Source organism: Rhincodon typus, chromosome 4, assembly GCF_021869965.1.
Source record: "Rhincodon typus isolate 14 chromosome 4, sRhiTyp1.1, whole genome shotgun sequence".
Lineage (NCBI taxonomy): Eukaryota > Metazoa > Chordata > Chondrichthyes > Orectolobiformes > Rhincodontidae > Rhincodon > Rhincodon typus.
This window is the reverse complement of record NC_063335.1, coordinates 82,438,887-82,463,113: the sequence shown is the minus strand read 5'-3', so window position 1 is coordinate 82,463,113 and position 24,227 is coordinate 82,438,887. Positions and strand designations below refer to the sequence as shown.

The window sequence follows — 24,227 nt, the reverse complement described above, 5'->3', positions numbered from 1 at the left end:
AGGAGGTGAGATACTCGCCAAAGTATTCCTAGCCTCTGACCTGCTTTTGTCACCACTGTGTTTATGTGGTGAGTCCAGTTGAGTTTCTGGTCAGTGGTAAGCCCCAAGATGTTGATAGGGGAATTCGATGGTGGTAACATCCTTAATGATGGAAGAGCCCATCACATCTGCACAAAAGATAAGGGTAATACCATTGAATGTCGAGGACGGTGGTTAGATTGTCTCTTATTGATGATGGTCATAGCGTGGCATTTGTGTAGCACAAATATTACTTGCCACTTGTCAGCCCAATCCCAAGATACTTTCCAGATCTTGTTGCTTTTGAGTATGGACTGCTTCAGTATCTGAGGAATCGTGAATGGTGCTAAACATTGTACACCGATGATTGCACATTGCCACTTCTGACCTTCGGATGGAGGGAAGGTCATTGTTGAAGCAGCTAAAGATGGTTGGGCCGAGGGCACTACCCTGAGGAACACCTGCAGAGATGTCCTGGAGATAAGATGACTGACCTCCAACAACCACAAATCTTCCTATGTGCCAGGTGTGACACTAACCAGCGGAACGTTTGCCCCGAGTACCCATTGATTTTACTAGAGTTCCTTGATGCCACATTTGGTCGAATGCAGCCTTGTATGTAAAGGACTGCCACTCTCACTTCACTTCTGCAATTTAGCTGTTTTGTTCATGTTTGAATCAAGGCCGTAATGAGGTCTGAGTGTCTCTGATGGAACCCAAACTGGGCATCACGGAGCAGGTTATTAATGAGCAGGAACTTCTTGATAGCACTGTTGATGACACCTTCCATCATTTTACTGTTGATTGAGAGTTGACTACTGGGGTCGTAATTGGCCAGCTTGGAATTTGTCCTGCTTTTTATGTACAGGTCATTCCAGGGCAATTTTCCACATTGTTGGGTAGATACCAGTGTTATAACTGTACTGGAACAGCTCGGCAAGGAGAGTGGAAAGTTCTGGAGCACAAGTCTTCAGTATATTGCCAGAATGTTGTCAGAGCACGTAGTCTTTGCCGTATCCAGTGTCTCTAACCGTTTCTTGATTTCATGTGGAATGAATCAAATTGGCTGAAGACTAGTATACGTAATGCTGGGAACCACTGGAGGAGGCTGAGATGGATTATCCACTCGGCACTTCTGGGTGAAGATTGCTGTGAATGCTTAAGCCTTATCTTTTGCGCAGATGTGCTGGGCTCTTCCATCATTAAGGATGGGGATATTTGTGAAGCCTCCTCATCCAGTGACTTGTTTAATTGTCCACCACCATTCTCGACTGTATGTGGCAGAACTGCTTACATCTGATCTGTTGTTTGTGGGATTGCTTAGCTGTATCTATCACTTGCTGCTTATGCTGTTTGGCATGCAAGTACTTCTGTCTAGTAGTTTCACCAAGTTGATACCTCATTTTTGGGTATGCCTAGTAATGCTGCTTGCATGCCCTCCTGCACTGCCCATTTTAAAAAAAAGAATACTTTCAGATACTGCGTTCTAAGCGTAGCCTCATTGATTAGTGTCCTGCTGACTCTGGAATTGCTGGCGAATGATCACACTAACAATAATTTACTGTCAGTTCCTATATGGGAAGAAACACTTGGCAATCCACTGACTGAATTACAGTATTTGGGCACATTTTTGAGCAATGTGTGTGTTCAGATGCTAGTTCTATCAAGTATAGAAATAAAGCATATAAATTAGCTAAATTTGGCATCTATAAAATTGTCTGGTAAAGTACAATTAGTACTTGCATTTAACCCTACTATATTTTTCTGTTGTTCAAAGCAAGGTTGTGTGTTCAGATCATGTCAGGCTCACAGTGCTTAATGGAAGCTCAAGTCCCTGGATTTTGTGCTGACTTCAGCAGCACGTATACTAAAATTGGAATGGTACAGAGGAGATTAGCATGGCCGCTGCGCAAGGATGACACGCAAAGCCGTGAAGCGTTCCATATATTTTTTGGGGGTGGCACGGTGGCTCAGTGGTTAGCAATGCTGCCTCGCAGCGCCAGGGGCCCGGGTTTGATTCCACCCTCGGGTGACTGTCTATGTGGAGTTTGCAGATTCTCCCCATGTCTGTGTGCGTTTCCTCCGGGTGCTCCGGTTTCCTCCTACAGTCCAAAGATGTGTAGGCTAGGTGTATTGACCGTGCACAATTGCCCATAGTGTTCAGGGATGTATAGATTATGTGGGTTATAGGGGGATGGGTCTGGGTGGGATACTCTGAGGATTGGTGTGGACTTGTTGGGCTGAAGGGCCTGTTTACACGCTGTAGGGATTCTAAGATCTAAATAGCATAACTCACAGGACACTAAATGCTGTAGCAAAAAATGAATTTACTAAGTCTGTAATATCTAGATTGATGAAAAATCATCAAAGCTATCAAATTGTCATAAAAATATCACTGATCCTTCAGGAGGCAAAATACACCTCTTTTTGTTCTTCCCTCCCTTTACTTGGTCCAGCCTGCATACAACTCTGATTCCACTGTATGATTGGCATGGAGTTTCATGTCCTATGGACTGGAGTAGTCTGTCATTTAATTGCAAGCAATCATTGCTGAATGAACTGAATAGCAAAGTATTTGACAAGTTCATTGCCAAAGACAGTTTTACATCAGGACCTTTGCAATCCTAGCCCCATCAGGCCTATAAAGGTATCCTTGCTAGCATCTGAGGACTAGTGTCCAGTTGGGAAGAGCTGTCTCTCGGACTAATGAAATAATTGTATAATTGAAATAATTGTAAATATTTTGATTCTTGGGATATGAATAATACTGACAATGCTGAATTTTAGCTCTGTTCAGTCATGTGCCTTTATGGGTCTAGCTTCAACAACACTTGAGAAGCTTGATCATCATCCAGGACAAAGCAACCTGCTTGACTGGCACCACTACCAATGCTCAGCAGCAGCAGTGTGTACTATCTACAACATGCATTGCAGAAGTTCACCAAGGCTTCTTACATAGCACCTTCCAAACCCACAACTGCTTCCACCTGGAAGCACAAGGGCAGCATATACTTGTGAACTCCACTACCTGCAAGTTCCCATCCAAGCCATTCACCATGGTGACCTGGAAATATATCACTGAACCTTCACTGCTGGGTCAAATCCCTGGAATTCCTTCCCTTGAGGACATTGTAGGTCAACCTACAGCACATGGACTGCAGTGGTTCAAGAAGATAGCTCACCCTGTCAAGAGCAACTAAGGGTGGGCAATAAATGCTGGCCAACCAGTGATGCCCACCTCCCACAAGTGAATTCAATGAAAAGTCAGTTGATAGAATGCATTGCAACATGTACTATTTTGAACCGGTTGCTGAAGAGGCAAGAATAACAATTGTTCCTTTAAATGAAAAAATATAAAATGGGTGTAAAATTCTAAAAGGGGTACAGGAGCAGAGAGCCTGGGTGTATAAGTGTGCACATCATTGAAGGTGGCAGGACAAGTAGAAGGAGTAGCATACAAAGCATACAGTGCTTGCTGCTTTATTAATAGGGGCTTGGATGAAGGTGATGTTGAAATTATACACTTGTTAGACCTCAGCTGGAGTATTGTCTTCAATTGTGTGCGTCACATTACATGAAAGAAGCGAATGCATTGGAGAAAGTGCAGAAACGATTTACAAGTAGTTCTCCTATAACTAGTTGCGTTCTTGTGTGAGCTTGCACTATAGAAAGTCGCGTTATAGGGAAATTGCTACACTTGTACAGCAGAAATTTTGCATTATCCAAACAGCGTCCACAATTCATCAATCGTGTTTATACCCAATTCGTGTTGGTCACCTTCAGCTAAGTAGTTAAGGTACGGAATGCATTGCCTGGAGATGTGGTGGTAGCAGGTTCAATTGAGGCATTCAAAAGGGCATTGGATTGTTTGTTTTTTTTTCAATAGTAATGATGTGCAGGGATATGGGGAGAAGCCAGGAGAGTGGCAGTCACTATTGGCTGATACAGGCATGATGTGCCAAATGACCACCTTTGACACTAATAATTCTGTGATTAACTGTTTTTGAGAGTACATTTATAACTTTGTTTGAGGTGAACTCTCATTGGAAAGATCAGTTTTTAGTGGCAAATAATACATGGTAGAGAGATCTACAAAGTAATTATTATTGAACTTTTATTCTGAACCTTTAACTTGCTCAGTTAGATTCTTGCTTTATCGATCTATCAACACCAAGAATGAAAATATTTGAGCATTGTTATTTCAATTAACCCATGTGATGTGCTGAAACAGTTGCAATAAGTTTAGAGTGGGTCCTTTAGCAGTGATCCTGAATCTCTAGCCATTACGCACAAGCTATCTATTATAATCTCATTTGCAAAGACTATTTGTTAGCATTTGACAGTAGTTTGGTTCTGTTTTACTTCAGTTGGCCAGTTGATGCTGTCTCCATGAATAAATGTGCGTGTTGTCCTGTAAAAGTTGATGCACACCAACTATCTAGAATTTTTTTTTTAACAAGGGTAATTCTGAACAGTTGTCTTTAAATTATAACAATTCTTTGGTGTCAATCAGACTTGCAGGGACATACCAGGTATTTGGAAAAGTCTACATAAAGATGTACTGTTACTACTCTGAAGTCTTGGATGATGTTTGAATGGCTATAATTTTAGGCAGGGCACATTCCACAGCAGTGCACCACCTTGTGGAAATAGTTCTGTGATATGAAAAAAAAATTGGGTTGTATCATGGAAACCGAAATAGGTGGATTGCTTCCTTCAGTCTTTTCCACCCATCAATACCATCATGGCTGAATTAATGATCCTCAACTCCATTTTCCGGCCTTTTCCCATAACCCTTGATCCCCTTTCTGATTTAAAAATCTGTCTATCTCAGCCTTGAATATATTAAATGATCTAGCCTTGACAGCCCTCTGTTGTAAAGAATTCCACAGATTCACAACCCTCAGAAGAAATTCCTGTTCATCTCCATTCTAACTGGGTGACTGTTTGTTCTGAGATTATGCCCTCTAAGCTCTCACAAGGGAAAACGGCCTTTCTGCATCTCCCATGCAACAGAACCCCATAACAATCTTGTAATTAACTAAGGCCTGTCATTATTCTTAACTCCATTGAGTACAGACGCAACAAAAGATTATTAACCAAAAGAATTGGTGAAATGAACCAAGCTATTTATTTATCTCAAATTCAAAACTTCATTTTAAAATCTGAAGTAAAAGTATAATCCTATTAGTTCAAAAGCAGGCTGTTTCAAATTCCAAATTAAAAAATTTCTTATATAGTACTCACTTCGGAGGAAATATAAATATTTTCTAACACTTCAATTAGCTTAAGGTAGCCGTGAATTCAGCTCCTCATCTGGAAAAGCTGATAGCTTCTTCTTGGAGTTAACATACAACTGATCTTGTACTCTGCTGTAAGTTGCTTCTTCAGTATTTTGTCACAAAACTTCTCCTTTAGTTCTAAGGAATCTAGTTTTACCATATTCTCTGTTTCTCAGGAGCACTACGCTATTCAAAATTTTCTGTCCTAGAACTTCCCAGAACTGCCCAAAACAAAACTGAAAAAAAGTCTCACCTTCTAAGCTTTGTGTGTTTCTTCTAAGATGAAAAAACCCTAAGTTTAGAAATTTCTAACATCTCTTAAAGGACTGTGGTTTATCTTGCTAAGTTGAAAAACATCCTGAAGGTAAATAAAATCTGTTAGTGCTGCCAAAGTATATCTCTCCACCTTTTCTAAACTAAATCATGAAAGCTACAGAAATGTTTCAATTAATAACTTTGAAAATGAGAAAACCCAAGTGAAACTAACCCAAATTTAACTCCAATGATATTAAAATAAAATTGAGATTTGTAATACACAAGGTTTTTGGTTCAATATTTTAAAAAATATGGTCCGAATGTGTTTTTTATGTTGTATGACTCTGACTGAATACTTCATTCATATTTAGGCTAAGTTCATGGGTAAATGATTATAATGGTATATGGACTAAAGCTGAATGGAAGGAAGCTCATTAGAGGGGAGAGGACAAAAGAGGCTGGGAAAATCTAGATTTTTTTTTCAGATTGGAAAAATATGGGATTGGTGCTCAAGGCTTCAGACTCTAAAGAGTAATATTCAAATTTGCTGATGGCACAACATAAGGAGAATAGTAATTTATGATTATGAAAATTCAACATAGATGGGTAGCAAATGCACGTCAATATAGAAGAAAAATTATGCTGTCAAAATAGCAATCAAGAAAGGAAATGCATCTTATTTGGAGTATAGGAGAAGACAGAACTTCGTATGCAAATAAGTACATTAGTGGTAACAGGATAAGTTTATTTTTGGACATGAAAGGTACACGTAGCTCTGAAAGCAATATGTAATACTGGTATGTAGTTAAGTATTTTGTGCTGTCTTAGATATCCAAATGTAGTAAAGAAATATAAAGTTTTTGACGTAGATCTGGTAAAGTACTATCGGGTTGAGTAAAAATGGAGAGACTTGAGAAGTGGTTTCAGAGATAGTAGGAACTGCAGATGCTGGAGAATCTGAGATAACAAGGTGTAGAGCTGGCTGAACACAGCAGACCGGACTAGGCCCGAAACGTCAGCCTTCCTGCTCCTCTGATGCTGCTTGGCCTGCTGTGTTCATCCAGCTTTACACCTTGTTATCTCAGACTTGAGAAGTGCATGATTTTTGAAACTAGAACTGCTAAAGGGTAAGGGGGGAACTAATAGTTGTTTAAGATTCTACAGAATCCAGATGGACTATCCACTAAATGGTAAGATTGTAATGAAGGTTTGATAAATTATGATTCCGATTCTCTCGCAAGAGGAAACATCCTTTCAACATCCACCCAGCCAAGTCTCCTTGGGATCTTGTATGTTTCAATTAAGTCTGACTTGTGTAAGTTCTAAAATGCAGGACTAGCCTGTTTTGCCTTCCTCCTAAGGAAATTCTCTTAATCCAGGTATTAGTCGAGTAAACCTTATCTGAACTTCTTTCCATAAGTATGTTGACCAATACTGCACATAGTATTCCAGATGTGGACTCACCAATGCCCTGTATAACTGAAGTAAACTCTTGAATTCAGTTCTCTTCACAATAAGCCATAATATGTATTAGCTTTCCTATTTACTTGCTGTACTTGTCTGCTAACCTTCTATGATTCATACATTAGGAAACCTTGATCGCTGTGAAACCTCTCCTTTTTTACATATGTTTCTGTTTTCTTTCTGCCAAAATTAACAATCTCACAATTTCACATTGGTCTCTATTTGCCAAACCTTTGCCCACTCACTTAACCTATTTAAATCCTTTTGTAGGCTCCTTAAACCATCTTCACAACTCTTTCCTACCTATCTTTGTGTCATAAGCAGATTTAGCTACCATTTTGATGCGTTCATCCAAATCATTTTTATATAAATTGTAAAGATTTGAGGCCCTAGCACTGACCCCTGTGGCATAGCACCCATGATATCCTGCCAGTCTGAAAAAGACCAATTTATTCCTACTCTCTGCTTCCTGTTAGCCAACTAATCTTTAATCCATGCCAATATGTTACACCATGAGCTTTTATTTACCCTAATAATTTTTGATGTGGCACCTTATCTCAACCCTTCTGTAAATCTAAATACAATACATCCACTAGTGCCCTTTATCTACAGTGCAAGTTACTACTTCAAAGAGCTCCAATAAATCAGTTAAATATGATTTCCCTTTTGATAAAGCCATGTTGGTTCTGCCTGAATATCTTGAATGTATCCAAATGCCCTGTTATAACATCTGCAATGATAGCTTCAGCATTTTCCCTATGACAAATGTGCAGGTTCCTTGTTCTTTAATTCAGGGAAACTGCATAAATGTAACTTTTTAAGTCTAGTGATAGAATGTTTGAATCTGTATTCATGATTTGAGTAAAGGATTTGAGTATATATTGCTTGACTTTCTTTTGTTTATCTAACTCACATCTGTTTTAGTATTGTTTTGTGTTGCTAAGCTGTAACAGTTGGCATCACCTATACAGAATAAATTGCAGCAATGTCAACTATATGAAATTTTTTAAGCATTTCCTAATTGGAGTTTACCTGTGAAAATATAGATTTTCCACAGTTTTTTGTTATGCAGACCTGGTACCCTTTTATGTGCATGAAATATTGTGTGTAGAAAGGCATGGCTGCCAAACTGGGCTAGTTGCAGGTAGTATGAGAACCAACGTGATGGCTAAGACCCACTTAATTTTGTTCTTGCCAACCTACCAGACACCAGAGCATCGGTGTATGATGATAATAGAGTGACCACTGCATAGTCCTTGTGGAGATGAAGTAACATCTTTCCACTGAGAGTATGCTTCATTGTGTGCACGACATTACCACTGTGCTAATTGGGAACAGATCCAGGAGCTCAAAACTGCATCACTTTCATCTGCAGCAGCATATTTGTATTCCATCATGCACCTTGGAGACAGGATAGGCCAAGTGTCTGTGTGTCTCTCTCTCTCTCCCCCCCAGTTTTTCTCTGTCTCTTGCGTGTGCTCTCTCTTTCTTTTTCTTTTCCACAAGCAACAGGGGTCACAATCTTAGGATACATGGTAGGCCATTTCAGACTGAACTGAGGAAAAATTTCTTCACGAGGGTGAACCTGTGGAATTTTCTACCACAGAATGTTGTGGAAGCTGATTCACTGAATGTGCTTAAGAAAGAGACTTTTATAGAGTCATAGGGCCTGTTTCCCTGCTGTATGACTGTTTGGTCCAACCAGTCCATGCCGACCATGTTCCCAACTAAAATAGTTCTACCTGCCTGTGCTTGGCCCATATCCCTTCAAACCTTTCCTATTCTTGAATTTATCCAAATGTCTTTTAAATGTCGTAACTGTACTTACATCTACCACTTTCTCTGGCAGTACATTCTACACACAAACTACTGTGTTTTTTAAAAAAAAATTGCCCCGCATGTCCTCCTTAAATTGTTCTCTTCTCACCTTAAAAATATGCCCCCTAGTTTTAATTCTGACAGCAGGTTTTACTTCATATTGTGATCTTTTTATAAAGAGTACATATGATATTACCACAGGGAGATCATTTGCAATATGTATTGGTAGTGTTGCAGAATGCTGATTGCACAGTGATTTCAGCATTAATTCTCATTGAATCCATTGCATTTATTAGAAGGCAGGTTATTTGGACAATTATGACACATGATTGAGAATGTCAAATAGGTTAGAACAAGCTCTAGGCACCATTCCACATCTTGGTCACCATAGACTTAACAGTTCTAATGCTCTTCTTGTTGGCCTCCCATTGTTCTATCTTTGTTTGGTTGCTGTTAAGACCAACCTTATTGCATGTAGCATTGCCAGAATCCTAGTACATTAGCCAGAGAAGGTAAGCTTCCAATAGACACTGCTAGGGATGTTCCTGCAAATTGCTCAGTTTGAAAAATAAAGAAAAGCAACTCGTTTGACTGTTTAATTTCAAAATAAATTTGCATGCAGGATGGAGTCCATTAAAGTATTCAAGGGAAGTCTTACATGTAGCTGTGAACTTGAATGTAGACAATGTATCATAAACATGGCTGAAATATACAAAAGAAAGACCATAAGAAATAGGGACTTTACTATTGACAGGCAAGTCTTATGCTCTTCCATCTTTTGTAAACTTGTGGCCATCCAGAACCACTATCTGTACCTTTGTAGCTTCATAGATTTTTACATCACAAATAAAAGACCGTTTGGCCCATCATGTCTGCACCAATCAACAAAGATCTGACTACATTAATCCCATTTTTTAGCTTTTCATAGGTCTGGATGTGATGACAACATGAATGAATATCTGAATATTGCTTGCATGTTACAAGAATTCCAGACTCTCACCACCTTCTAATTGCAAAACAATTTCCTTAACTCTCCTCTCAGCCTTTTACTTCAAATCTATGCCTCATTTGATATCAATCCCTCTATTAATTGAAAAAGCGCTTTTCTATCCAACATATCTCGGGCCTTCATAATCGTATACACCTCTATCAGGTTCATCCTCAGCCCACACTGCTCCAAGGAAAAGAACCCCAGCCTATCTAATATTTTCTGTAGCTCACACCCTCCAGCCTGGGCCGCATCAAATCTCCTCTACATCCTCTCCACTGCAATCACATCGTTCTGATTAACGTGATAACCAAAACTACATGCAGTACTGCATCCCAACCAGCCTTTTTCTTTGATTCCGGCATAACCTCTCTGCTCTTATTTTTATGCCTTGGCTAATAGACATATGTCACCGTAATCACTTTTATCTACCCATCTTGCTACTGTCGTGAATTTTTGAATATGTCTTTATGATCTTCTGTGCTTCCCAGGTTCCTACCATGCATATTATAATCTCTTTCCGTTAGCCCCCTCCCAAGTGCATTTCAGGTTGGGTTTCCAAAACCAAAAGGACCTAAAATCTAAAAGTCTTTTTGAAAGCGGCTCTGAATGCATCCAAACGGACTTGCAGACTCGCAGAGTTCAGGCCCTTTAGAAACAACTTCTCTTAGCCTGAATGGGCCAATACTGAGTGATATCTGCACAAATCCTTGAAGGCAATAAGGAGGTTTTGAAGTAGTAAAAGGAGACTTTTAAAACCGGTATAGAGTACAAGAGCAAAGAATTCAAGACAGCCCTTTATAAAACTCTGGTTCAGCCTCAGGTGGACTGTTGACTGTAAGATGTAGGAACATGAGTAGGCCATTTGGCCCATTGAATCAACTCCGCCATTCAGTGAGATCATGGTTATCTGATGATCCTCAACTTCACTTTGTCTTTTCCCTGCAGCCCTTGATTCACTTACTGATTAAAAAATCTGTCTCCGTCTTGAATGTACTTAATCCAGCCTCTTCACCCCTCTGCAATTTTAAAAAAAAATTCAGATTCACTGTCCTCGGAAGAAATTGTCTCCCCTCTGTCTTAAGTAAAGAACTTTTTTTGATTCTGGGCTTTATTTTGAAAGGACTCAGCGTTTTGAACAGTTGCAGTAAGACTTTCCTACTCTTTTGTGCCAAATCCCTTAAAATAAGGGTCAATATTCCATTAGCCTTCCTGATTATCTTCTACAGATAGGATGTGAAAGCTTCAGAGAAAGTGCAGGAAAGGTCCTCAAATGGTTCCAGGATGAGGAACTTCATTGACAAAGTTTAATCATAGAAGCTGGCATAGCTCTATCTAAAAAGAGATTTGATTGGGGATAGTCAAAATTTTTAAGGGTCTAGAGATAAAAGAAGAGAAGCTGCTGTCATTGATAGAGGGGTGAAGAACCATCACCACCATTACCACCACCTTTCCCAGCAGCCATCTGTAGCATGTTTCATACAAACAGCAGTTGGATCAGCTGCCCATTTACTTCCTTGATCCTCATGGCCCAAGGCTTCAAACACTCTTACAGGTGAAAATGGTTTATTTGTGTTTGTTTTAATTTATTATCCTGTATTTGGGGCAGCTCAGTGGATAGCACTGCTGCCTCTCAGTGCCAGGAACCTGGGTTTGATTCCACCCTTGGGCGACTGTCTGTGTGGAGTTTGCACATTCTCCCCATGTCTGCGTGGGTTTCCTCCCACAGTCCAACGATGTGCAGGCTAGGTGGATTGACCATGCTAAATTGCCCATAGTGTCCAGGGATGTGTACATTAGATGGGTTATGGGGGATGGGCCTGGTTGGGATGCTGTGAGTGTCGGTGTGGACTTGGGGTGAATGGCCTGTTTCCACACTGATTCTGAGTTCTGAGTTTTATTTGTAGATCTACATGCAGTCTACTTTGATACAGATTTGGTGACTACTTTGCGGAATTGGTTTTCCGAGTGTGCAAGCGTGACCCTTCAGTTTCATTTGCCTGCCATTTTAATCATATAGCTCCCATGCTGATCTCTGTTTACAGCCTCCTGTGTGGTCCAATGATGTTCAGCATCTCATCTTTCATAGGCATGTCAGTTTTCCAGGCTTGTTATTGAATTCAGCAGTTTCAGACCATAACCTTTTCTCTCTTTAGTTTCCTTTGCTTTTGGTTTTCTCTAGTTTTTCTCTTCTGTTCTGTACGCTTTTGGGCAGCATCTAAGGGTGTTCTACACCATGTACATTTTGCTTTGGAGTTTATATATCACTCCCTTTGAACTTACAGTATTAATGCTTTGTCATTTAATCTCTCCTGCCTTCCACCTTGCCACAGACTTGTACTACATTTTCCTAGTACCCCTCTCGCTTTAAACCTTTTATCCACCACCGCTGCCACCCCCCCTCCCCTGGCACTAGTGAAAAATTTTTGACTGAGTTATTAAACTCTGACTTTCTACAGATGCTGCTAACCTGTTGAGTATTCCAGCATTTTCTGTTTGTGTTTAACAGCATGGTACTTCTTTTAAATAAATATGAAGATCGTTTAGTGAGAACTGACAATACCACTGGGGTTACGTTTGTATTTAAAACACTATCAAACAGATTGCTTTTGTTCCTGAAGCTATTATGCTGATACATCAACAGAGGCAAGCCCCTCCACTTTTCATTTTTAACAAAAGGCAATGTATACTTAAAGAAATGAAAGACTATGTTTTTCTGACAGTGACGTCTGCATAATATACGACTAAACAGACAACGTAGGAAGGTGTAATTGAGCATTATGTTTTGCCTGGAATATCTTTTTTGCATGTGCAGGTACAGTGTATAACTGCAGCACCAGCGAGACTAGCTATATTCCTGTATAGGTTTATGGTTTCATCTGTCAGTACAGCTTAGTGATAGTTCCTTTTTTCCTCTGAGCCAGAAGCTTATTCCAGAACTTAAACCATCATCAAGGCTGTCTTGTAAGTTGTTACTGATACTGAAGTTTCCATTCCACTGCTTTCCCCATCCTGAACTTTGGTTGAATTTTAGTAGATATCTGGAGGTTGACCTACTCAAATATGAAACATGGAATCGTACAGTACAGGAGCAGCCCTTCAGCCCACTGAGTCTGCCCTGACTAAAAACCTGTTCTAAATGTACAGTCGTCTCACTTTCCAGCACTTGATCCATAGCCTTGTTTGTTATTACGTTTCAGAAAGTGAAAGAGTAATTGGAAAGTTAACAAGAAATGAGTGATCAGTCTGATAATGAGGAATATATGAAAATTGCAAAGACAAAAGCAATTTTTGCTTCAGAATATTGCCTGTCCTGTCATTGAAGTTGAGAAATGTTGACTTTGAGTGCTAAATACTGAATGAGCTCCATGTCAAAACTATAATTTCTACAGAAAAGAGACAGTTGGAAGAAATACTTTTTAATTTGAACCGTATTCATACAGGATCATAATATACAGCCATGATGCGGTGCTTGCTTTAATCTTTAATTTAATCTTTACTTTAATCCTCCTAACTGAATCAGTCTGGTTCTCATTAAGCTAAAAGAGACTTAATGCAGCATTTATATTTGATTGCAGTTTGGATCTACAAGCCCAGGAGCTTTTCAGCCTACTGCAGGGTAAACTATTGGATGTAACAGAAAATTACTGTAATGTCTACCAATGCAGATTGTCACCTCATTAGCAACTGTTCTGAACAAGTTGACTCTGTAAAAAGGATAGAATCCTCGTGGAAAGCATGTTACATTGGTGCAGAGCAGAATTCAGTTTTGAGTACATAATTTGAATCTGTGCCTCCAGATTTGAAACTAATCAGAGCATTGAATAAAGACTAAATTACCTGTTTTGTTTTTACATACAATAAAACAGATGACATCATGATAAGTTTCCAAACCTTATAGGATTGATCTGAGAAAAATATGTAGATACTAATACTGGATCTTTTCTCCTTCAAACACTTTATTTGTTAGTTATTGACCACAGTTGGTTGTGGGGAAGACTGTTAACTGGGTGAGGTGGTTGGAGACTAGCAATCATGTAGATGCATTCTCCAGGGATCCATCCAGCAGTAACTGGCAACCCTACATTGTGTCCCTAGACATTTATCAATTAACCTTTGGATCACTGTTCCTTTCTATAAATATGTTTCCAGTGTACGTCATCAAACATGGGTGCAAATTATAACCGAAGTGAGTATTTAATTGAGGTTTGTCGTGGAAAGAATGAAACAGCTGTTTAATTTGAGCATTTGATAGAGATGCATTATAATAGTTGGAATATCTTTGAAATTGGATGGAAAAGAAAACAGCTGCTCTGATCAGAGTCAGCTGTGATAATGGAATATTCTATAATTCAAATCTATAGTCATAAACAATCAACAAATTCTTGGTTCTTACAATTGCTTAATATTCACTAGCCCATGACTGGATAATTTGAAGCTAAAATTAGTTATTTTTCCTGTGTTGATTGAACTGCAAATATGCAGTGTTAGAGTTCTGATTTGTGACTTTATAGACAAGTTACAAGCCATTTATGTAGCACTTTTTAAACTACTAGCCAGTGGAACTTTGGGCAGTGGATATCTGCAGATCATACAATTGAATACACAATAGCAACACAGAGACTTTTTTTTTTGTTCATTGGATTTGAGCATTGAGTGAAGACTAACATTTTATTTTGAGAAAGGTGATGGTGAACAGCTACATGTAGTGTAAATGCAGTGATAATGCTATCAGGTAGGGAGTTGCAGAATCTTGACTTTACAACAATAAAGGGATTGTGAAATGCTATCATAATTGGAGTGGTGTGCAATTTGGAGGAAATTATTTAAGGTGACAGTGTTACCATGTGCCTGCTGTCCTTGTTCTAGGTGGTAGAAGTCATGCATTTGGAAGTTCTGCTGAAGAAACCTTAGAGCAATTATGGCAGTGCATCTTGTAGATAACTTGCACACAGCAGTCTGACCTTGGCACCCATCCTGGATTCACTTGGATACTTGAAATAGTTACTGTACAGAAGGAAGCTTTTCAGCAAAAACAATTTGGCTAGTCTAGTTGTCTCCGCTCCCTGCAGCCCTGAAATCTATTTTCTGTTCAGATGTTAACCCAATCCACTTTTTGAAAGCCACCATTGAATCTGTTTCCATCCCACACATGCTCAATGCATTCCAGTCCTAACCATTTGCTGAGTGAAGATGTTGTCCTTCATCATTAGCTATTTTTTCAGTTGTCTGGTCTCGAGCCTTCCATGGATGGGAATGTCTTCTCTTTGTCTTCTTTGTAGGCTCGTCATGCTTTTGAATACTCTTGTCAAATCTCCTTTCAACCTTTTCTTTGAGTAGAAGCAATTAGATTGGAGAAACTGTCAAAATAACTGGAAAAAAAATCTCTAGTTTGATGCAACTGTTCTTCCTTGAAATAATATTTAATTATATGGTTTTGCTCTTGCAGATTACAGATTTATCTGTCCCAAATTACCTTGTTGCATCATCAGTTGGACTGCTCCCCACTCAACTTTTGAATTCTTACCTGGGAACAACACTACGGACAATGGAAGATGTAATTGCTGAGCAGAGTGTCAGTGGATATTTAATATTCAGTCTGCAGGTAATCTTTTGCTTGTATTATATTTTCATGGGTAATGAAAATTCATTTGATATTGTGGTATTGTGCAAAGAGAAGATCATAAAATTCACTTCAGCTCCACCTCCCACTCCCTGGGCGACATGTCCATCATGGGTCTCCTCCAGTATCACAATGACCCCACCTGGAAACTGGAGGAGCAGCACCTCATATTCTGCTTTGGGAGCCTACAACCCAATGGTCTCAATGTGGACTTTACCAGTTTCAAGATCTCCCCACCCCCCAGCCTCATCCCATGACCAACTCTCCCTCTCATCCCCGCCTCCTTGACCTGACACAACCTGTCCGTCTTCTCTCCCACCTATCCACTCCTCCCACCTTGCTGACCAATCCCCACCACTCCCTACCTGCACTCACCTATCACCGTCCCACCTGCCTTCCCCAGCCCCACCCCTCCTCTCTCTATTTATTTCAGAGCACCCTTCCCTCTCCCCCATTTCTGAAGAAGGATCCCGACCCGAAACATCAACTTTCCTGCTCCTCTGCTGCCTGGCCTGCTGTGTTCCTCTAGCTCCACACTGTTATCTCTGACTCCAGCATCGGCAGTTCTTACTATCTCATCATAAAATTATTGCTGCTTAGCATAAATGTCATACTGAATGCAGTCACCGTTAGTGTGGTGTATTATTAGGAGTCACAAGTAAGAATCCCTGAGTAGGAAGAATAATCCCTAATCTGATTGAAATTTGGTCAACAATTTGGCACAATCTTCTCTTTCTTTCTTCTGTTCTACCCTTTTCATGTGTAGATAATTTTGTCTTCTGTGTTTCATATTGCCAGAAGAAACCTGGCTTTCCATGCTTTTGATTATGTTCATTTCCCCAATACTTCTACAAAGCATTATATGCACCTAGGGTCAAAGAATCATCTTCAAACAAAAAAATTGAAGCATTAAAAAGTGCAAGTTGTTACTCCACTTTTGGGTTCTGTCCATGTCTCATGATCCCTCAAGCTTTGGAAAAAAATGGAGTTTCACAAACACTGTTTTAGACTTGAACTGATGTGGTATGTTCAGTAGAAGGACCGTAGAAGTGGGCACAGAACAAGTCTATTGATCCATTGTCACTACTAGGTTTACCAAAAATCAGTCACTGTCTTTGATTCCATCCATTTCTTCCACTATTTGAGATTATTTTTTCAAGCATCTTTAAATTTTGCAGTTGTCTCTGCTCTGCCTACTACTTGTGGTAAAATGTCCAAAGCTATTTTTGAGATACTGCATGCTGAATAGCTGATCATTTTAATCTGATGACTATATCCCTGTTATAAATTAGTATTATTCTGCCTTGTCATTGGTCCCTTATCTACTGTATTATGGTCCCCTGGAGTTTAAAGGATTAAAATTTTTAGCTCCATCTTATGCAGTGTCTTGAAAATCTCAGAATCATCTCCAAGACTTTGGCGTTGATGACTGCCCTTCTCCCTGTACGTTAAATAGGCAGGGGACTATCATGGAGTGCAGAGTATTTTGGGATTCATCCCATAAACAACTGAGGTGCTAACATTGATCCTTGCAGCACTTTGTTAGTCACGATCTACCATGATGGTTACACCTTAAAAAAAACTATTAAACTGCACACAGCATATCTGTTCAATAACTTGGCCATTTCATCATTGATGTATATGCTTCTAAGGTGCCAATACTTACTTTGATGTCCTTGTTGTATACCTATCTATATATCTGTCTCTTAACTATTTTCTTAACTATATGGCTACATCACTCTCATTCTATTCTTTTGCTTTTTATCAACTTTAGAGGTAGCTCTTTCATCCTTAAAACACTCTGGTCCTCAGAGTTAGTTATTTTTACCACATATCTAAGCAATGTTACCCCCTAAGCTGCATGGCTGTGTATCCACCAGGAGGTTCTCTGCTGCAGCGATAATTTCTGCATACAGAAGACGCTGTCATGCCTGGAGGTCTGCATAGCAGCAAAACAAAGCCACTTGTAGTGTTGATGGTAAACGACTTTTAATCTAATACTGTACTTCCATAATAAGCTGTGGATGGTTACTACTTGTTTTTAATCTGGAATGTACTTTTGAATATTTTGAATTATTTCTTTTCTATCACTTGTTGCTTATTTATTGCCTCCTTAGTCTATATTAGAGTCAATCTTGGGAAATTCTGCATTGTGAGATAGTAAGAACTGCCGATAACACAGTGTGGAGCTGGAGGAACACAACAGGCCAGGCAGCATCAGAGGAGCAGGAAAGCTGACGTTTCGGGTCGGGATCCTTTCTGAAGAATGATCCCGACCCGAAATGTCAGCTTTCCTACTCCTCTGATGCTGCCTGGCCTGCTGTGTTCCTCCAGCTCCACATTGTCGACTTTGCATCGTACCTACTTAATTGGTTTTTAAGATTCTTGTTTGTGATCCGAGAACATAGTTTTTAAACTGAATGTGGAATTGAAGTGAATTATGATCCTTGGTTTATAATTTAGGAGCAAGAGTAGGACTCTTGATTTATTGAGTCTGCTGTGCAAATCTGTATGACTATTGTCTGATCCTGTATCTGAATGCCATACTCCCACTCTTTCCCCATGACTGTCAACACCTTTAGCTTCTAGAAATCTATTTTCTTCTTAATTGTATTCAGTGACTTCAACTCCACCTCCTTTTGCCCAGAGAATTTTGTAGGTTCACCACTCTTACTAAAGAAGTTTCTTCACATCTCAGTCATAATTGACTTATCTCTTTCCTGTGACCATTGCTCCTTGTTCCAGATGCCCCAGCCAGAGTGAAAACATCCCTGCATCCAGTCTGTCCAGCGCTAACAAAATTGTATATGTTTAAATGAGATCTCCTCTCATTCTTCTGGAGTACATAGGGTACAGGCCTAGTCGCTACAATCTTGCCATCTCCGGAATCAATAAGTTGAACTTCCACTGTATTCCCTTCATGAGAACTGTATCATTTTTCTGATAAGAAGTCAAAACTACACATGATACTGTAGGTTATCAAGGCCCTGTATTAACTGCCACAAGACATCCTCGCTCCTGTACTGAATTGCTTTTTGCAATGAGGGCCAACAAAGCATTTGCCTTGCTACCTGCTTGCTGCATCTACATGCTAGCTTTAGTGACTTCTATACAAGGGCATCCACAGCTTGTTGTACATCAACATTTGTCAATCTATTTCCATTTAAGTGGTATGTTTTTTCCTACCAAAATGAATAACTTCATACTTGTACATGATTGCAGTGTAACATGATGTGTTAACTTGCTCAAAGAGCTGTGAAGCTTCTTGATATCCTCCTCACCTTCTCAATCCCATCCAATTTTGCTGCATCAACAAACCTGGAAATAATACATGTGGTTTCCTTATCTGAATCATTGATATATACTGTGAATAGTTGGAGCCTGAGCACTGACTTCTCTAATACCTTATTAGTCACCATTTCCACTCCAGAAAATACCTATTTGCACCCATTTGTTTGCTGTCTGCGAACCACTTCTCAGTCCATGCCAGTATATTACTCTCAATCCCATGTGCTTTAATTCTGCACTTTAACCTTTTATTGGAGTTTTATCAGAAGTTTTCTAAAAATTCAAATTTATTGCACCCACTGGTTCTTGCTCATGTATTTTACTGTGTCCTCCAGAACCTCCAGTTTGTCGAACGCTACTTCCCTTTCTTAAATCTATGGTGACTTTACCTAATTCTGTCAACAGTTCTAAGTGCCCCCTTATCATATCCTTTAGTCTCGAATGTTTTCCTATTGCCCTTGCTATTGATCAGCTAAATGATCTTTAGTACTTTGTGTTCTCCTTCCATTTGTTTTAAAATAGTGAGGTTACATTTGTTACCCTCCAATCTACTGTGACTATTTTAGAATTCACAGAATTTTGGAAGCTGACAATTGAGGTAACCACTATTTCTGTATCACAGGTCACCACTTTAGGTATCCTGGAATGTACGTTTTGGGATTTTGAGCTTTTAGTCCCATCTTAAATTTATATTATTTCTATAATTGTAACCCTGATTTACGATTGTGGTTGTATATTCCAAGAGCTTGCCTTTAACTTTAGCTAGATAACTATTCTGTGATTCCCTGTTTTTATTCGTGAATAAAGAGAGGGACAAATGTTTTATTTTAGCACTGTTCTGAGATTGGAAAATTGAAGTTATTGCTTCTACTATCTCCTGAGTTCCTTTAACCTGTTTATATGTATGCAGCAAAAGCCTGGTGACTTGTTCTGCACTTTTTTAAAGGAATCCCAGTTATCTCTAACAATTATTTCATAGCTTCCTTTAGCAAGTAAAGGTTCGCTCCATAATCATTTGATTAAAAACTGATGGAAAATACTTTATCAATTTGATTTATTTTACATCTGAATAATCATGCCCTTTTCTAGCTCTTTTTCATTTTTGTATTCTTATAAAAGGTTGCTTTTTGCTCCTTATTCCTGTCCTGTCACCTTGCAATAAAAATCTTGAACTTGTCTCGTGCGTGAGACCTATCATGTGTTTCCTTAACTCCATTCCCATTAACCTGTTGCACTTTTATCTCACTTTCTGCCTACATATTAGCTGAAATAGGCAGTTTGTATTCTTCAGGCACTGTGTCCTGAGCACTTAACTGCTCAGATCCACTCTTCTCCCCACAGCTCCCCCAAAAATAAACAAGATTTGACTATTTGACTTTTTGGTTGTGTCTGAAAAGGTAAAGTCGGTCACCAACCTCTCCTTGCTGTGTAAGGCCTTTGTTCACGTCTCACTTCTCAAATCCCTCCTCACCCACTGTCTGAGACTGGCTACAATTTTAATCCCATATTTGACCCAAGCTCAATTACCAATTCCATATTTCCTGCATGTTACACTGAGGGCACCATGCAAGAACAAGTTGTTGGTTTTTGTGATTGAGGCTGCAAATTTGCAATACTTTTAAACAGGTGGATTTGTTTACTATCTGTAGTGCTAATGCCGAACTGTATGGGCAGTTTAAATCTCAATTTGTACAGTTACTCTACGTATTCACTATATCATCCATGTTGTTATACTGTACTTATACTGTTTGCTTCTTCTGGTTGCAGATCTGTATCAGCGTTGGACTGATGTTTTATGTTGTGCACAGGGCTCATACTGAATTGGATGCTGCCATTTTGGCTTGCCAGATGGAACTAAAGTCTTCGCTTATTAAAGGTGGCCATCCAAATGGACCCAACATGACATTCTGTAATAAGAGGACTTCAGCCATGACAAGTGGGGGAATAAATGTTGTATGAATGGAAATTATTATATTCAGGGAACTATAAGCCCAATGGCCAGTGCTAATTTTAGGTCAGTAGAGTTAATGACTAATTGTTGGGCAATACTACAGTACAGCTTTGCGCAACTGCCTTAATAGTGAACGTATTAATGGTATGGTATGGCACTGGTAGCTGAAATAGGTAAGGTGTGATGGAGTCTTGTTGCTCATTATTAAGAAAGCAAGATGGAAGGACAACTTTTCAAAAAGCATTAATAAGGTATTGCTAACTGAATTGCATATATGATTGAACCCTGTCTATCTGTCGTGGAAGAACACAGTCTATAACATTTTTTGATTTCATTGGACAGCCAATATTTGGTTGTCCTCCCTCCACTATTGACCTTGTAAATTGGTTTACAATCAGAGTTGTTCAGAGTGATATATATTTGGTTGCAACTGTATTTTAAAATCTAGTATATGTGGCACTATGGCATACCAAGTAAGATAATATATTTGTTTGTGTGAATGAAATGCTTGATGCCAAATGAGTAGGCAAAAAAGAACAAAGGGGCTCCCAGTTTTGGAGAATGAAATGGAATGTCACAACCATGGTTTAGAACATTGTTTGACATGTAAAATTCCAATCAAAAGTCCCCTTTCTAATCTGGTTAAAGTCGTCTTTAAAACATTTAAATATTAGAGCAGTTTTGCTGTGATCAATTAAATAAGCACTAAGTTTATATTAGTGTTTTCATTGTAACCTTCTAATTAAATGAGTAAGAGTAATACAGATGGCCCTGTGGCTACTTGTAATATGCACTTTAGGTATTTGGTCATAATCAGAATGGTACATTTGTAGAGAAAGCATTTGATAACAACAGAGTGTCTCAAAAATAAGTGCTCATTGCCTTTGAGCTATTGAGGCTGCCTGCTATAATTAAAATAATTAGTAAAATCTAGAATCGAAAAGAACATTTCGTAAATAAAGTATTTTGCACATCAGAATTGGCATAAATAAATACGGTTATGGTCTTAATAGCGATCAATTTGAACCAGGTGTCTTTGGGAACATTCAAAATGTGTGAATCTGCTCCTTCTCGTGAAAATAACATAAATATAAGTATCACAATGTGATATGTGTTAGCTCAGTCTATGCCAGTCTGTGGTTTCAAGATTTCCTATATGTTTACAAAACTCAAGTTTAAAACTATTTTGGTTGAACCTAGAATGAAGAACCAGATAAATATGCTGCATCTTGATGATCTTTGTGTCAAGATTACATCAGTTAGGGTTGTTTCTTGTCAAAGAAACTGGTGTATTAATGTCTATAGATGTTACAAATGAGAATATAGCTTGCAATCAATGAGGTCTGTAGGCTTTTAACAATCACAGTGAAATGTTCATTTTTGCAAAGGCATTGAGATAGTTTAATCCTGCATTTGAAATCTTAGCTTTTTCCCAATGGATTATTAAACTAAGCAGTTAGATACAGTGGGATATGCAGGAAATGTTGGGAGTGTGTAGCCAGTCAATTATTTGAGTGACCAGTACATCATCATCAAAATAGGACTTTCTTTTTAGACAGATGCCATACCAGAAATGTTGCATGACACCCATTTAAATCAGTAGACAGAGGTGTACAATGATTCATGTTGTTTTAACATCCCACATGCAAGATAATACTTTAGTTCTATATATATTGAACATCAGTTAGTTAATGCACTATGATTTAAGAACAACATTTTAAGCAGCATGTTTATATTTAATGTGCTGTTGTGTAGTATAAAAATATTGCATGTTTTCTGAGTCATTACTTTGAGTTATCAGTGTAGTAACTTTTTTTTGCAGCTCTGATCTTTTCGTATGTGAAGAGTTCTCTTTGCCTTGATGGTAAACTGATAACTATTTTGCTTATAGCTTATGAAAACTTTTATATGGTGTAACGCATCTGTTAAACACCATTTGTACTCCTTTTAGCTTTTATAACTTGGAGTTGACAGACATGCACTTTTAGCCAATGCCAAATGGACATGAATTGTTTCCTTTCGTTTGATATGTACAGTAAGTTTGTAATTACATGGCCTATGTACCATTCAAACTTGCTGCAAATTTTGTCAAGATCATGGATATTAATTGAATAGTGTAGTTAAAGCTGAAATAATGAAATGCAGAGATATTGTAAAAAGGTACATTTTTGGAAATAATTACAATCCAGTTAGAATGGACAAATGGAAATTATTGTAGTTCTTTTGAAAATAGTTGAGATGCGGTAAGAGAGTGAAGCACGTTTTGTTGATGCTTACACTTTGTTAGCTGGTTATGGAAACTTGAAAGCCTATATCATACATATATACGCAAAGTTCTGTTAAAAAATTTAATGTAATTTACATCTAAGCTGGGACACTGTCTGGGTGACATCCTGCTTTTCAATACAAAGATTCCTTAAAAGAATAAGGTTTAGTTGTAATGAATATGAAAAAAAGCACATTTCAAAGAATTTAACTTGATTTATTTCCTGTTTGTTCATGAATATCAGTGTCGTGAAGTATAACAGATTTTACAAACTGAAAACGGGTATGGAACAGACATGTCTTTAATTTGGACTTTGCTAATGGTTTTTCAGTTGTGAATTATAAAAAATGAATTACAGCTGTGACTTTGTTCCCTTCTATAAGTAAAAGTTGAACTAATGTGGAAGGTTATTCAACGTATTCTGCTTTTAGCTTGCAGATACATGATGGATATTTTGTTTAGTATCTATAAATTGAATTGCCCTTTCTATTTCTTGGAGCATTAGATTTTATAAAATTTGAATTTTGCTTTCATATAATGGTACTCGGCAATAATATGTGTATATATCAATGGTCGTGTGCAGAAGACTCCAGTGAAGATCTCAGACTATTCTTTGATAAATCTGCAGAAATGTCATCATGGTTAAATGTTTTGTGTGAATCTCATGAATCAAGAATATGGTGTGCATGAACTTTATCCATATTGACTGCCAGTGGCAGAATGGAAACTCCAAAAGAAGAAGTCTATATGAAAATGAAACTATTATATATTCTAAATAAGCGATTACAATTCTAAAATCTAATTTTGGATTCCGATGACTGCTAGAAACTACCTTTTACTGAGTGGTTTGTCATTTGACTGGCTCAATTGGATCACTCTCTTAAAGTTGCTCCTGGTTACTGTATTTTGTATAGAAACATCTGATGCTTTCTGTACACACAAAAAAATGATATCATTGTTTACTATGAAGTGCATTTCTTTATTGATGTCACATGACTGAATATTTAATTTAATGTATAATCTGTTTTAATAAAATGATTTAAAGTGAGCTTGTTTGATTCTGGATTATTCATCAGCATTGCTATTGATCATGTCAGCCTTTCTGTTCAGAGTTTGTTTAGTTTATTTGGAAAAACAGATTGAAGAATTACATAATGTGCTAATTATAGTTGTATTTTAAGCAGAAGTATTTTAGACATATTAAATGATTTTGTACTTCAGATTTTAATGTATCTTTTACATCTAGCAGAAGCCGTCTTCGAATGGTGCACATT

At 38.4% G+C, this 24,227-nt stretch overlaps 1 protein-coding gene and 1 non-coding gene across 3 annotated transcripts in view; both read left to right on the top strand.

Annotated features, from left to right (window-relative positions):
* Nucleotides 1–24,001, top strand: part of tmem64 (transmembrane protein 64) — a 34,050-nt gene extending 10,049 nt beyond the window's left edge. For both annotated transcript variants that reach the window (XM_048596282.1, XM_048596281.1), the window contains exons 3-4: nucleotides 15,275–15,430; nucleotides 20,504–24,001. In XM_048596282.1, coding sequence (XP_048452239.1) covers nucleotides 15,275–15,430; nucleotides 20,504–20,695 — 348 coding nt within the window. In that variant the 3' untranslated portion in view covers nucleotides 20,696–24,001. The remainder of the gene's footprint in view (nucleotides 1–15,274; nucleotides 15,431–20,503) is intronic.
* On the top strand, nucleotides 1,862–1,968 carry LOC125483044. The gene has a single exon (XR_007262042.1). It is a non-coding gene; the product is annotated as a U6 spliceosomal RNA (small nuclear RNA).
* Nucleotides 24,002–24,227: the final 226 nt, after the last annotated feature.